This window comes from Gossypium raimondii, chromosome 6 (genome assembly GCF_025698545.1).
Source record: "Gossypium raimondii isolate GPD5lz chromosome 6, ASM2569854v1, whole genome shotgun sequence".
Lineage (NCBI taxonomy): Eukaryota > Viridiplantae > Streptophyta > Magnoliopsida > Malvales > Malvaceae > Gossypium > Gossypium raimondii.
Window position 1 is genome coordinate 58292525 of NC_068570.1, and position 15976 is coordinate 58308500.

Here is a 15976-nt window from a genome sequence, read left to right on the forward strand (position 1 = left end):
TCTCTTAAACCAACTAGATCATTCTAGAGAGCTTCAAATTATCTCTGCTTGCAATTTCATATCGATTCCTTACCGCCATTCTGCAGTGTTGCTCGGTTCCGATCTGTTGTGGAGCGACATCTTAATGTCGAGGTCACCGGTTTTGGTCGTTACAGTCGACCTGGCAGGCATGTATTTTGCAGCATGAGTGTGACCATTTGGATGGAACCCTTTATGTAGATAAGATGGTTCAAACAACTTTCAGAACTGCTCGAAAGTGGTGTCCGCTAGCTTGGTTTTTACACACCAATTCACCCCAAGCATGTGCAAGAAATGAAGAATTAAAGATCTAATTAATGTTCCTTGAGTACTTTGACTTGAAAAGATATAGCCATGGCATTTGTAAAATATACATGGCAAATTTTCTCTCATCCCCGGTTCCATTATTACCACTTTTCATGTGGTTGTTAAGTCATTGTTTATCATGAGATACACTATATCCAAATCCACTCAACTGTTATAAGTTTACAATTTCGTCATTAAATCTTTGTAGCAATACTTTCTAATCCGATACTTTCTGCTGATAAGTTATGGATATTTTGATTTGGTAATTTTCAATCCATGTACTTTTAGAATTTGAAAATTTTAGTTCTGATCAAATGATAGATATTAATTTTATTAAGTTCTAGAAATTTGATGCGTCAGACATATTATCGCATGTGGAATACTATGCCAATTGGCTATTTTCATATTATCCACAAAAAAATCAATTAATTGACTTAACAACTATCGTTTGCATAATATAGGACTAATAATATAATTTAACCAAACAAATTTAACTGCTACCGTTTGGGCATGATTAAATTTTCAAAATTCGAAAAATATAGGGACTAAAATTGATCAAATTGAAGTAAATGTACTAAATTTACAATTTACACAAAGCACAAGGTCTAATAATAGAATTTGACCTAAAAAATTCTAGAAACAAAAGAAAAAGGAAGAGTCAAGTCAAGAGTGCGTGTGGAGTAGAGAGGATGACAAATTGAGGATAACGGGGGCCTCGACGTGGTGGTCAAGCTGGCCAAGTATGCCGGAGATATGAGGTCGTGGAAGTAATCGGTTGTGTAAGAGAAAAAAAGGGAATTGAAAAAGAAAGAATCGTGGAACTTGGTCTACGGCTTCAACTCAAATCCTCCTGCGGTAAACTCACTTTTGCTTGATATTTTTCTCTTCTTTATGATTTTTAATGTGGCTTTGTTGTTATTTTCATGTCACTTTATCAAATATTATTTCCATCGTCATCATCATCGTATTGGCTGCATGTAGTAATTACTAATATTTTGTTATGTTCTTATTCGTATTTTATGTTTAATCTAACCTAATTATTTAGTAATTTCCTTACTCGTATTAGTATTCTTAATCTAATCTAATTTACTTTACCAGAATCATGGGTAATTGCTACTCAGTCCAAATTGGTTTAGAGAATTTCATCATTCGTGGCTTGGATTCCATTGTTGGCCATGATAATTAAGTATGCAAGCTTAAACAAACTCTTCCAACTTTATCTGTTGTTCTTCAAGAACTGAGGGCACTAAGGAACGACATGCAAAGGGAGGTCGATCCGGCTGAACAACGACTATTGAAGCCATTTGAGCGAGTTCAGCTGTGGCTTTCAAAAGCAGAAACTATGATAACAGAGGCAGAAAAGTTGAATGCAGATGGCCCTCAACAAATGAATAACTTGTGTCTCGGCGGCTGTGCTTCCAAGAATTGCTTGTCTAGCTACAAGTTTGGTAAAAAGTGGCCAAAATGCTTAAGAAAATAAATGATCATAGGAGTAACGGAGCTTTTGCAAAGGTAGCAGAGAGTCAGCCTGCAGCTTCAGTGGTGGTAAGACCTGAAGAGCGGCCAATTTCTCAAGAATCCATGATCGAAAAGGTATGGAGCTGCATCGAGGACAAAGATGTGGGGGTCATTGGCCTCTATGGCTTAGGGGGCGTTGGCAAGACAACACTCCTGCCTCAAATTAACAAGTTCAGCACCACACCAAATGATTACGATGTTATAATTTGGGCACTGGTGTCTAAACTTTCTGATGTTGGAAAGATTCAAGATAGAATTGATGGAAACATTGGCTTTTCAGATGCATTCTGGAAGAGTGAAAGTGTTGACGAGAAAGCTGTAGATATCTATGGAGTGTTGTGAAACAAGAGATTTGTTGTATTATTGGATGATTTATGGGAGAGGGTGGATTTGAACCAAGTTGGGATACCAAAACCAAGCCAAGAAAATGGTTCCAAACTTATTTTCACTACTCGATCTTTGGAGGTATATGGCGAAATGGAAGCTCGAAAGAAAATCAAAGTGGAGTGCTTGGGACCAGAAAAGGCTTGGGAATTGTTCCAAGACAAAGTTGGGGATGAAACTATCAATAGTCATCCAGATATTCGAAAACTAGCTGAAGAAGTAGCCGAAAGGTGTGGTGGGTTACCTCTTGCATTAATTACAATCAGTCGTGGCATGGCTTGCAAGACAACACCTGGGGAATGGAAATATGCAATTGAAAAGTTGAAGCGATCTTCATTGCCGAAAATGGAAAATGAGCTATTTCCACTTTTAAAATTCAGTTATGATAATTTGCCTAAAGTGACAATGAAATGTTGCCTCCTATATTGTTGCCTGTATCCAGAAGATCATTGTATTCCCAAAAAGAGATTAGTGGAGTATTGATTTTGTGAAGGGCTGTTGAATGAATTTGATAGAATTTGTGAAGTTCAAATGCACGGAAACTACATTATCAACTCTCTTCTTAGTGCTTGTTTATTGGAAAATGGTGGTGAAATAGGTGGAGAAGATTGTGTTAAGATGCATGATGTGGTTCGTGACATGGCTTTATGGATAGCGTGTGAGCTTGAAACAAAAGAGGAGAAATTTTTTGTAAAAGCAGGGGCTCAATTATTTGAAGAACCAGATGTTAAGGCATGGGAAGGTGCAAAAAGAATGTCAGTGATGAAAAACCAGATTGAAGTTCTCAAAGGAACACCTAAATGCCCTAACCTTCGAACTTTGTTTCTTAGCGAAAATAAGTTGCAGGTGGTCAGCAATGGCTTCTGCCGGTTTATTCCTCATCTAATGGTGTTAAACTTGTCAGAGAATATAGGTTTAGGAGCATTGCCTGAGGGAATTTCACAATTGATTTCACTACAATCTCTCGATTTATCCTGAACTAGCATAACAGAGTTGCCAATGGAGTTGAAATCTTTGACAAACCTGAAAATGTTGGACTTGAGTTGCACATACGATCTCAGGAAAATCCCATCGCATCTGATGTCTAGTTTTTCCAAATTACAAATATTTAGAACATGGTGCACGACAAGTGGAGATTATCCAATGGAAGATAATGTTCTGAATGGGGACAATGAAAATCTTATAGAAGAGTTGAAAAGTTTGCGACATTTGAACATACTAACGATACCACCAATTAAAAGCTTGTTTGCTCTAGAAAGGTTTGTGAGCTTCCACTTGTTTCAATGTTGCACCCAAGCACTACATTTGAGGCATCTTAGAGAGTCAAATGTGTTTAATGTTTTATGCTTGGAAAACATGGAGCGGCTAGAGACATTATGTTTCGAGGGCTGTGGAAGTATAGAGGAGATTAAAATGGAAAAACTGTAAAGGTCCGATTTAGGGCCTAACCGGAACAGTAGTTTTGGGACCACAAATCTGATGAGGAAAATTTTATTATTATTATATTTTTATGGTTTACAACTTCACGGAAAGATTTCTTGAAAATTTCGTTTGAAAATTTTGACGTTTAAGCACTCAAATTAGTAAAAAGGACTAAATTATAAAAAGTGCAAAAGTTGAGTTCCATATGTAAAGGTGTTTAATTGTTATGAAATTACAAATTAGGGGTCCTTATGTAGTAATTAGACCATTAGTTAGTGATGGACAAAAAAATGGACATAAAATAAGTGAAATAGGAATTTTTTTAAGTAAGGGTATTTTAGTCATCTAGCAAATAAATAGAATTAAAATGGGAAAAAGATGTAAAAATGGGTTTCATCATCTTTGTTGCTGTCGAAAATTTAAAGAAGCCATAGCTAGGGTTTCTTTACTTCTTCAAGCTCATAGTAAGTGCATTCTAGCCCCGTTTTTAATGTTCTTTGCATTTTTGAGATTCCCGTAGCTCGGTTTATCTATGTCTACTGTTATTTTGAGCTAGGGTTGAAATTTGAAAAATTACCCATGTGTGAAATGTATGTATTTTGATGTTTTATGGAAGAATATGAAGCTAGAATTTATGTTAAACAACTTTTGCTAACCGATTTTAAGTGAAACCGAGCAAAATAATATAATCGGTAAAAATTTTTAATGTTCATAAGTAAGAGTTAGAGTGAGAATTAGACGTTGCCATAGAAGGAAAACGTGTTCAGCATGTTGCAAAACATAAGAATAAGGAATGAAATTTAATTTCCGAACTTTAGGACAAAAATGTAAATATGTAAAAGTTTAGGGACAAAATTGTAATTTTTGCTAAAATTGAGTCGAGGACTGTTTTGATAAATGTGAATATTAAACAAGCTAAATTTGCTATTATAGATCAAGAGAGACGTGGAAACAACCTCGATAAGGGAAAAGAAAAGATTGTGGATTGAATTGTAAAATTTCTTATATTTTGCATCGAGGTAAGTTGTATGTAATTAATACATTGTCATAACTATTTTTTTATATATTTTGTTATAATATATGAGAAATGGTTGAATATGAAATAGTATACAACACTTAGAAATTTGGAATTTGTAGTTGAATTGTTAAAATTAACTTGGATTGTGGATATATCAATTGCGAGTAATGATTGAAGTGGTTTGAATTGAATTATTAAATTTGTTATGAGTTTGAATGGAAATATTGAGAGTATGAATTGTTATGGATAAATTATAAATCATTGATGGGTAGAAATCTCTGTGGAACTGTCGGAATAAGAAAGGCTTGAATAAAATGTCTGCGAACACGTGTGCAGTACTAAGTGCAGGCTACTATGTGAACCGGAAGGCCTTGGTCACGTGTGTAGTACTAAGTGTAGGCTACTACGTGAACCGGAAAGCTTGATCACGTGTGTAGTACTATGTGAAGGCTACTACGTGTATCGAATGATAATAGTTAAATGAGTGGTACTATGTGCAAACCACCGAATGTTTGCTATTATACCGACATGTTCAAAGTGATATGAGTATGGTAAACAAATATGAATATATGATTGAAATGTGATAAGTTGCAAAAGAGTAACTAGAGTGATGAAGTTTTGTATTGTGCTTACAAAATAAATGGTTATAGTGTTATGTGAATAAGTGAATTTGAAACAGAACAGATTTGGACAGTGGCAGTGATGTTAGTTCGAAAAATCACCAAAAATTATAGAAATTGAGTTAGTGGTTGAATAAGACATGGAATTAAATCTTAATGAGTCTTCTTTCACAAAAAAGAGAAAGAATGGCCAAAGGAGTTATATATTCTGAGATATTGGAATTTTAGTGAGACAAGGTCTGAATGATTTCGAAATCCTCTGTTTTGACTTCAGAAAATCACTAAAAATTGTGCAAAAATAATTATGTTTTGTAATTTACATGCTTAAATTTTTTATTGAGTCTATTTTCAAAAGAAATAAGTGGGAACACCATTTGAATTCTGTACTAAGAGATAAATGACATTTAGTGAAGAGAGGTCAGAAATGTCAAGCAGTGAAACATGGGAACATTTAGAGAATAAACTGTACTAATTGGATAAACCAAAAATTCTAAAAATTTTATGGTAAGAAGGTATATGAGTCTAGTTTCAGGAAAAATTTACGGATCTTAATTTGGAGTTCCGTAGCTTCGGATAGAAATAATTTAGTGACTATGACGCAGAAAAACAGTTTGCTGGAAATTGAATAAATAATAGATTTATGTGTGATAAAAATTATATTATCTATGGTATCATGCTAGAAATTTATTTATCAATTACATACATACTTACTAAGCTATATGCTTACTCGTCTTTATTTTCCCTTGTTTTATAGTGATATCAATCAGCTCGGAAATTGGACAGAGTCGGAACATCATCCACACTATCTACATCTTTTGGTATTTTGTAACCAATACTTTTGAATTATGGCATGTATAGATGACTTAATGTAAAGTGATATATAATATATATATTAATTATTATTTGGTTTAAAATGTTAGTGGATATTAAATTGATAGGTTGTTTTTCTTTAAATTATTAACAATGTTACCTAGAATGTTGTGAATGATTTAAATGTGTTTAAATATATAACTGTATTGGTTGAAATATCGAATTTTTTGAAATTGTGTTTCAAAATTTGCAGGAGGAATTGAACGTTTATAAAAAGGAATTATGTCAAAAAATTTTCTAAAAAAAAAAAAACCTCAGATTGTATGATAAAAATGTATTTCATGTTTGATAATACTTCTTACCTTGTTTCGGTGATGAACATGGATAAGAAGTGTTACATTTTAGTGGTATCAAAGCTACGGTTTAGCCGGTTCTTGGATTAGCATAATGTGTGTGAAAGTCTATCTATACATGCCATAAATATATTGTGATAGTGTGATGATTTCTGACAATTTAAAATTGTGTTTTTATATAGTAAATGGATCTTGACCGAGCTGTAGCAGATGATGTAGAAAGTAATGTGCCGGCTCCCACGCAAGGGACCGCGCCTGAGAAAAATAGACATGAAACACAAAGTCAGGATGGGGCTCGAGAAGCCTTTCTTCATATGATGAACAATTGGTACACTGAATTTATTCGAGCAAATCCGAATGCACAACCTCCTCCACCCCCTCCTATTCCCCAACCAGTTCCTGTAGCTTCACAAGGTGTTGAATTGGTAAAACCGAGTAAACCCCCAGTTGATAAAATCCGAAAACAAGGGGCGAAAGATTTCAGGGCTAATATAGATGATGATTCTGAGAAGGCAGAACTTTGGCTTGAAAACTCTATCCGGGTATTTGATGAATTATCATGTACTCCTGAAGAATGTTTAAAATGTGCTATATCCTTACTGAAAGATTCAGCATATCGTTGGTGGAAAACATTGGTATCTGTGGTTCCGAAAGAAAGGGTTACATGGGATTTCTTCCAGGAGGAATTCAGAAAAAAATACATAAGCCAATGGTTCATCGATAAAAAACGTAAGGAATTTCTTGAGTTGAAGCAAGGTCAAATGTCTGTGGCAGAGTATGAAATAGAGTTTGTTAGACTGAGTAAATATGCTCAAGAGTGTGTGCCCACAGAAGCTATTATGTGTAAAAGGTTTGAAGATGGGTTAAATGAAGATATCAGAATGTTTGTTGGGATGTTAGAACTGAAGGAATTTGTGGTACTGGTTGATCGAGCTTGCAAGGCTGAAGAATTGAATAAAGAGAAGAGAAAAGTTGTGATTGAGGCTCGAGATGCAAGAAAGAGACCAATGAGTAAATCATTTCAAACTCAGTCAAAGAAGTCTAAAGAGATGAATCCTCGATTGACAATTTCAACTGGATATTCACGCCGAGACTGGGGAAAATCATATTCGAGTCCTGAAGCTCAAGCTACTTCAGTAGCAAGTGTGGGGAGTATGAAGCCTAATAAACCTGAGTGTCAGCATTGTGGTAGGCAACATCCTGGTGAGTGCTGGTTACTTAGCCGAGCTTGTTTCAAGTGTGGTTCTCGACAACACTACATTAAAGATTGCCCTGAGAAAGTTGAAGAAGAAAAATTTCAGAATGTTAGATCGGGTGATACTGTTAACAGAGGTAGACCACTGAGAAATACCGGAAGCAGAGCTAGTGGTAAAAGTGTAATGAAAGATACAGCTGTGAGACCAGAACATCGAACACTTACTCGAGCTTATGATATACGTACTCGTGAGGAAGCAGCATCTCCTGATGTGATTACTGGTACATTCTCTCTCTATGATACTGAAGTTATTGCTTTGATTGATCCCGGGTCTACTCATTCTTATGTATGTGTGAATTTAGTATCTAATAAGAATTTGCCTGTTGAAAATACTGAATTTGTGGTTAAAGTGTCAAATCCTTTAGGCAAATATGTGGCAGTCGATAAGGTTGGCAAGAATTATCCTTTGAGGATTCAAGGTCATTGCTTCCCGGCTAATCTAATGTTGTTACCATTTGATGAGTTTGATGTTATTCTGGGGATGGATTGGTTGATGTTGCATGATGCCAAGGTAAATTGTAGGCAGAAAATCCTTGAATTGAAGTGTGAAAATGGTGAAATTCTTCGGGTTGAAACAGATGAATCAAGTAAATTGCCTACGGTGATTTCGAATATATCGGCTCAAAAATACATGAGAAAAGGGTGTGAAGCTTATCTTGCTTATGTGATAAATACTAAGATATCGGAGTCGAAGCTTGAATCGGTACCGGTAGTCTGTGAGTTTCCAGATGTATTTCCAGAGGAATTGCTTGGGTTACCTCCGATTAGGGAAGTTGAATTTGCTATTGATCTGTTACCTGGTACTGCACCGATCTCTATTGCTCTGTATAGAATGGCTCCAACTGAAGTGAGAGAATTAAAAGATCTGTAACAGCCCGATTTTGGGCCTAGTCGGAACAGTGGTTTCGGGACCACAAATCCGACGAGGTAAAATATTATTATCATTATATTTTTATGGTCTACAATTTCACGGAAAAATTTAATTTCGTTCGAAAATTTCGACGTTTGGACACTCAATTTAGTCAAAAGAACTAAATTGTAAAAAGTCCAAAAGTTGAGTTTTACATATTAGAAGTGTCTAATTGTTATGAAATTTTAAATTAGAGGTCCTTATGTGAATTAGACCATTAGTTAATTGATGGACAAAAATGGGCATAGAATTAGTGAAATAGATTTTTTTAAAAGTAAGGGTATTTTAGTCATTTGGAAAATAAATAAAATTAAATGAGGAAAAGATGGCAAAATATGCTCATCTTCTTCATAGTTGCTGCCAAATTTTGGAAGACACCATAGCTAGGGTTTCTTCACTTTCTCAAGCTCATAGTAAGTGCATCCTAGCCCCGTTTTTAATGTTCTTTGCATTTTTGAGATCCTCGTAGCTCGATTTATCTTATTCTACCATTAATTCATGTTAGGGTTCATATTTGGAAAATTACCCATAGGTGAAATGTGTTTATTTTGCTATTTTATGATAGAATATGAAGCTAGAAATTATGTTAAACAACTTTTGCTAAGCGATTTTGAGCGAAAACGGATAAATTGACATAATCGGTAAAAATAATTAATGTTCAAAAGTATGTGTTAGAGTGAGAATTTGATGTTGCCATAGAAGGGAAAAGTGTTCAGCATGTTCCAAAACATAAGAATAATGAATGAAATTTAATTTTCGAGCTTGGGGAAAAAAGTGTAAATATGCAAAAGTTTGGGGACAAAGTCGTAATTTTGTAAAAAGTTGAGTCGATGATTTTTTTTACTAAATGTGAATATTAAATAAGCTAAATTTGCTATTATAGATCAAGAAAGACGAGGAGACAACCTCAATCGGGGAAAAGTGAAGATCGCAGAGTAAATTGCAAAATTACAATATTTTGCACCGAGGTAAGTAAACATGTGAATTAATGCATTATTTTGATATTATTTAATATATGTTGAGATTTAATTGAACACAGAATAAATACTTGGTATAGATCCTAAAAAATGTGGTTAAGTTGGGAAAGGTGATAAAGTGTTGAAAAACAAGGTTTCCGGTTGAACACTCGGAATAAGCCGGAATACGTTGAATATAAAGGGGGTTGGTAATTGCTGATTTCCCCAAGGGGTTGGTAAGTGCTGATTCCCCGAATCATTGGTGGTTGCTAAGTGCTGATTCCACCGTATCTTGAATGTGAAAGGGGTTGCTAAGTGCTGATTCCCCGAATCATTGGTGGTTGCTAAGTGCTGATTCCCCGAATTACTGGTGGTTGCTAAGTGCTGAATCCACCGAGTAACAGATAACATTTCGAGTGTTCAACAGGGAAATTGGAAAGGTGTATATATATATAAAATGGACAAGATCATGTGAGAAATATTGGGTTTGGTATTTAATCAACCCAAGTGTAAGATGGAAGGAAATATCAAAACTACAAAAGAGTAAATTTATATATAATACAGTTTTGAACAACAACAGTTGGGTAACTTCGAAAAATCACCATAAATGGTGTAAATTAAATTAGAGGTTGAATAATATATGAAATTGAAGCTGAATGAGTCTATTTTCACATGAAAGAAATAGGACAAGCAAAAGAGTTATATATTTTGGGATATTTGAATTTTAATAAGACAGGGTTGAATTGATTTCGAAATCCCCTGTTCCAAATTTGGAAAATCACCAAAAATTGTACAAAAATAATTATGGCTTGAAATTTACATGCTTGAATTTCTTAATGAGTCTATTTTCAAGAGAAGCAAACAAGAACATTTTTTGAGTTTTTTACAGAGAGTTAAAGTAAATTTTAGTAAGGAGAGGTCAGAACTGTCGGGCAGTGAAATAAGAGAATATTTAGAGAATAAACTGTACTAATTGGCTGAACCAAAAATTCTGAAAATTTTATGGTAATAAAGTATATGAGTCTAGTTTCAGGAAAAATTTACGGAACTTAATTTGGAGCCCTATAGTTCCAGATAAAAATAAATTAGTGACCATGATGCAGCTGGAAATTGAACAAACAATAAAATTTATGCGTGATTAACATTATGTTACTATGTAATCATGTGAGAAATTTATTAATTTGTTATATGTTTACTTACTAAGCTATATGCTTACTCTTCTTTATTTTCCCTTGATTATAGTGACATCAATCAGCTCGGAAATTGGACGAAGTCAGAACATCATCCACACTATCATCATCTTTTGGGTATTTTGCAACCAATACTTTGAAACATGGCATGTATAGATGACTTAATGTAATGAAGTATAAATATGTATATAAAATATTGTTCAGTTTAAAATGTTGGTGTTTATTATTGGATAAATTGTGTCTGAACATATAACTGTATTTGGTTGAAATATTGAAATCGTTTGAAATTGTGTTTTGAAAATTTGTAGGGGGTTTTATGTAAAAATAAGTAGAAATGCTGTCAAAATTTATAAAAAAAAATTTAGTGACAATGTATCGTAATTAGAACAATTACAAGTGTTTGAGTTCTAGTAATACCTCATACTCTGTTCCGGCAAGGAACACGGGTAAGGGGTGTTACAAGATTAGTTGCAAGAGTTGACAGATAAAGGATTTGTGAGACCGAGTTTTTCTCCTTAGGGTGCTCCTATGTTATTTGTGAAAAAGAAAGACGGTTCTATGAGACTTTATATTGATTATCGTCAACTCAACAAAGTGACTATAAAGAACAAGTACCCGTTGCCAAGAATTGATGATTTGTTTGACCAATTAAAAGGGGCAACTGTGTTTTCAAAGATCGATCTGAGATCTGGCTACTATCAGCTGAGAGTTAAAGAGTCAGGTGTGCCAAAAACTGCTTTCAGAACGGGGTATGGACGTTATGAATTTCTTGTGATGCCTTTTGATTTAACTAATGCTCCGGCTATTTTTATGGATTTAATGAACCGAATTTTCTGACCGTATTTGGATAAGTTCGTGGTGGTGTTTATAGATGATATTTTGATCTATTCTTGAGATGAATCCGAAGACGCCAAACATTTGAGAACTGTGTTGCAGATTTTGAGAGAGAAGAAATTCTTTGCTAAATTTAGTAAAAGTGAGTTTTGGCTTCATGAAGTCTGATTCTTGGGACACATAGTTTCAAGTGATGGTATTCGGGTTGATTCGAGTAAAATTTCGACAATTGTTAATTGAGAGCCGCCAAAGAATGTATTCGAGGTTAGAAGTTTTCTGGGCTTAGCTGGATATTATAGACGTTTTGTTAAAGGATTCTCGATGATTGCTTCTCCTATGACTAAGTTATTGCAAAAGAGTGTCAAGTTCGAATGGATTGATAAATGTCAACTAAGTTTTGAGAAATTGAAAATGTCAACTAAGTTTTGAGAAATTGAAGGCATTATTGACTGAGGCGCCAATGTTGGTGCAACCTGAAAGAGGAAAATAGTTTATAATTTACAGTAATGCATCGTTAAATGGTCTTGGGTCTGTACTAATGCAAGAGGGCAGAGTAATAGCTTATGCTTCAAGACAGCTGAAACCACACGAGAAGAATTATCCTACGCATGACTTGGAATTAGCTGCTATCGTCTTTAAACAACTTTTGCTAGCCGATTTTAAGTGAAACCGAGCAAAATAACATAATCGGTAAAAATATTTAATGCTCATAAGTAAGAGTTAGAGTGAGAATTTGATGTTGCCATAGAAGGAAAAAGTGTTCAGCATGTTGTCAAACATAAGAATAAGGAATAAAATTTAATTTCTGAACTTTGGGACAAAAATGCAAATATGTAAAAGTTTAGGGACAAAATTGTAATTTTTGCTAAAGTTGAGTCGAGGACTGTTTTGATAAATTTGAATATTAAACAACCTAAATTTGCTATTATGGATCAAGAGAGACGTGGAAACAACCTCGATAAGGGAAAAGAAAAGATTGTGGATTGAATTGCAAAATTTCCTATATTTTGCACCGAGATAAGTTGTATGTAATTAATAAATTGTCATAACTATTTTTTATATATATTTTGTTATAATATATGAGAAATGGTTGAATATGAAATATTATATAACACTTAGATATTTGGAATTGATAGTTGAATTGTTAAAAAACTTGAATTGTGGATATATCAATTGCGAGTAATGATTGAAGTGGTTTGAATTGAATTATTAAATTTGTTATGAGTTTGGATGGAAATATTGAGAGTATGAATTGTTATGGATAAATTATAAATCATTGATGGGTAGAAATTTCTGTGGAACTGTCGGAATAAGAAAGGCTTGAATAAAATGTCTGCGAACACGTGTGTAGTACTAAGTGCAGGCTACTACGTGTATCGATAAATAATGGTCACATGTGTAGTACTAAGTGCAGGCCACTATGTGAACTGGAAGGCCTTATTCACGTGTGTAGTACTATGTGTAGGCAACTACGTGAACCGAAAAGCTTGATCACGTGTGTAGTACTATGTGAAGGCTACTACGTGTATCGGATGATAATAATTAGATGAGTGGTACTATGTGCAAACCACCGAATGTTTGCTATTATACCGACATGTTCAAAGTGATACGGGTATGGTAAACAAATGTGAATATATGATTGAAATGTGATAAGTTGCAAAAGAGTAACTAGAGTGATGAAGTTTTGTATTGTGCTTACAAAATAAATGGTTATAGTGTTATGTGAATAAGTGAATTTGAAACAGAACAGATTTGGACAGTGGCAGTGATGTTAGTTCGAAAAATCACCAAAAATTATAGAAATTGAGTTAGTGGTTGAATAAGACATGGAATTAAATCTTAATGAGTCTTCTTTCACAAAAAAGAGAAAGAATGGCCAAAGGAGTTATATATTCTGAGATATCGAAATTTTAGTGAGACAAGGTCTGAATGATTTCGAAATCCTCTGTTTTGACTTCAGAAAATCACTAAAAATTGTACAAAAATAATTATGTTTTGTAATTTACATGCTTAAATTTCTTATTGAGTCTATTTTCAAAAGAAATAAGTGGGCACCATTTGAATTCTGTACTAAGAGATAAATGACATTTGGTGAAGAGAGGTCAGAAATGTCAAGCAGTGAAACAGGGGAACATTTAGAGAATAAACTGTACTAATTGGCTAAACCAAAAATTTTAAAAATTTTATGGTAAGAAGGTATATGAGTCTAGTTTCAGGAAAAATTTACGGATCTTAATTTGGAGTTCCGTAGCTTCGGATAGAAATAATTTAGTGACTATGACGCAGAAAAACAGTTTGCTTACAATTGAATAAATAATAGATTTATGTGTGATAAAAATTATATTATCTATGATATCATGCTAGAAATTTATTTATCAATTACATACATACTTACTAAGCTATATGCTTACTCGCCTTTATTTTCCCTTGTTTTATAGTGATATCAATCAGCTCGGAAATTGGATGAGTCGGAACATCATCCACACTATCTACATCTTTTGGTATTTTGTAACCAATACTTTTGAATTATGGCATGTATAGATGACTTAATGTAAAGTGATATATAATATATATATTAATTATTATTTGGTTTTAAATGTTAGTGGATATTAAATTGATAGGTTGTTTTTCTTTAAATTATTAACAAAGTTACCTAGAATGTTGTGAATGATTTAACTGTGTTTAAATATATAATTGTATTGGTTGAAATATCGAATTTGTTTGAAATTGTGTTTCGAAAATTTGCAGGAGGAATTGAACGTTTATAAAAAGGAATTATGTCAAAAATTTTTCTAAAAAATAAAAAAACCTCAGATTGTATGATAAAAATGTATTTCATGTTTGATAATACTTTTTACCTTATTTCGGCGATGAACATGGATAATAAGTGTTACAAAAACTGTCTCCGAATACTAATTATACTTCAACCTTTCACACATTAAGCCATATTGTAATTAGAGGTTGTAATAAGTTGGTAGATACAACCTGGTTGATTCTTGCTCCTAATCTTTGCCACATTTCGATATTTGGATGTGCAAAACTGGAAGAAATATTGAGTGAGAGAAAACTTGGTGAAATTGCAGATGTGGTTGGAATTCCGTAACTTAAACCATTTTTGAAGCTTAAAACACTTGCTTTAGGTTATCTACCAGAATTGAAGAGCATATATTGGGATGCCTTACCCTTCCCAGGTCTGAAAAGTATTTCTTTGTTGGGTGATTGTCCAAAACTGAAGAAGCTTCCTCTCAACTTAGACAGTGCGAAAGGGAATCAGGTCACCATTTTGGGAAGCAAAGATTGGTGGGCAACTGTGGAATGGGAGAATGAAGCCACTCGAGATGCTTTTTTGCCCTCTTTCAGATATTTTCCTAAATGAAATGTACAAAATCCTAAAGACTGCGTAGTGCTTTGTTGAGTCGTTGTTGTATGATATTTCATTTTTGACAAAATAAAGAGGTTTCCATAAGAGAGAATTACTATATTCATCATCTTTTGTTCCAATATGTTTCTATTTCTATTTTTGCTATCATTCCACTATTTCAGTCCATCAAAGTTTCCTAATATCTCTCATGAAATAATATTTTTAACATATTTTCAACAGCATTTAAACCAAAATTTTTGGTATGCAAATTTATTAACAATACAGTTCTAAGTATACTATGAAAATATTAATTAAAATGTAAATTTATATGATAACTTATTTATACATATATCTATTTCATTTGAATAACAACATGGAGTCTTTATGGGTGAAAGTTTTGCGATCAAAATATAAGGTAACTGAATGTTTACCAGAGAGTTTATCTTCTAGTAGTTGCAGCTATATTTGGCGGTCTCTGAGAAGCGTTTGGAAGGACATTCAGGGGAATATGGCTTGGAAGGTGGTAATTGGTCGAGAGGTGAAATTCTGGACAGATACCTGGTTTAGGGACTTGGGTCCATTGACAGATTATTGCACTGTACCGCAACCAACATTTCCGAATGCTACGGTCTACGCAGTGGTGACACTAGAAGGCGATTGGAACTGGTCGTGTTTCATTGATGAATTACCTCACCAGATTATCAATTTGCTTGTTGAATCTTGTCCACATTTGGAAAGTGAAAGAAGAGATATTTGCTATTGGAAGGCGGCTGAATTTGGTAGTTACACAGTAGCAGGGGTTACAAAACTCTCAATCAGAATTCTTGGATGGAAATGGAAAATGATTTGGAAAGTGAGGGTGCCACAACGAATAAGACAATTCCTGTGGTTATGCATCCATGGTAGAGTATTGACTAATGAAGAAAGATGCTAAAGGGGATTATCCGAACATAAATCTTGCTATATGTGTGGCCATGTATTAGAAAATATCGACCATGCTCTAAGAACTTGTCCATTAACG

At 33.9% G+C, this 15976-nt stretch overlaps 3 protein-coding genes across 9 annotated transcripts; all 3 read left to right on the top strand.

Annotated features, from left to right (window-relative positions):
• The first annotated feature begins 1001 nt into the window (after positions 1 to 1001).
• On the top strand, positions 1002 to 3752 carry LOC105774126 (probable disease resistance protein At5g63020). The gene is given in 3 exon segments (XM_012596486.2): positions 1002 to 1179; positions 1423 to 1800; positions 1803 to 3752. Coding segments are annotated over 2 exon segments (1125 nt in total). The 5' UTR covers positions 1002 to 1179; positions 1423 to 1582; the 3' UTR covers positions 2710 to 3752.
• LOC105774125 (uncharacterized) lies at positions 3336 to 11061 on the top strand. Of its 7 annotated transcripts, none has more exons than XR_001127270.2 (7): positions 3897 to 4112; positions 4582 to 4667; positions 6041 to 6104; positions 6632 to 7925; positions 8055 to 8631; positions 9498 to 9582; positions 10813 to 11061. XR_001127270.2 is itself a non-coding variant. In XM_012596485.2 (6 exons), the coding sequence occupies exons 4-5, from the start codon at positions 6635 to 6637 to the stop codon at positions 9551 to 9553; spliced, it is 1926 nt and encodes a 641-aa protein (XP_012451939.1). In that variant the 5' UTR covers positions 3897 to 4112; positions 4582 to 4667; positions 6041 to 6104; positions 6632 to 6634; the 3' UTR covers positions 9554 to 9582; positions 10813 to 11061. The 7 variants fall into 7 exon arrangements, 1 of the variants encoding a protein (XP_012451939.1); XR_001127271.2 differs by having other exon boundaries at positions 8070 to 8631; XR_008196779.1 differs by lacking the exon at positions 3897 to 4112 and adding an exon at positions 3337 to 3485 and having other exon boundaries at positions 6632 to 8631.
• Positions 11062 to 11288: 227 nt separating this feature from the next.
• LOC105772151 (disease resistance protein RFL1-like) lies at positions 11289 to 14970 on the top strand. The gene is made up of 2 exons (XM_012593467.1): positions 11289 to 11481; positions 14735 to 14970. The coding sequence occupies exons 1-2, from the start codon at positions 11289 to 11291 to the stop codon at positions 14968 to 14970; spliced, it is 429 nt and encodes a 142-aa protein (XP_012448921.1).
• Positions 14971 to 15976: the final 1006 nt, after the last annotated feature.

What these genes read in the sequence shown, in the direction of transcription:
- LOC105774125 (XM_012596485.2), top strand. Translation starts at nt 6,635, where the DNA reads ATGGATCTTGACCGAGCTGTAGCAGATGATGTAGAAAGTAATGTGCCG. An exon ending in TGCTATTGATCTGTTACCTG is followed by an intron (nt 8,505 to 9,497) that starts GTACTGCACCGA and finishes TTGCTATTATAG; the next exon opens with ATCAAGAAAGACGAGGAGAC.
- LOC105772151 (XM_012593467.1), top strand. Translation starts at nt 11,289, where the DNA reads ATGTTATTTGTGAAAAAGAAAGACGGTTCTATGAGACTTTATATTGAT. An exon ending in GCTGAGAGTTAAAGAGTCAG is followed by an intron (nt 11,482 to 14,734) that starts GTGTGCCAAAAA and finishes CACTTGCTTTAG; the next exon opens with GTTATCTACCAGAATTGAAG.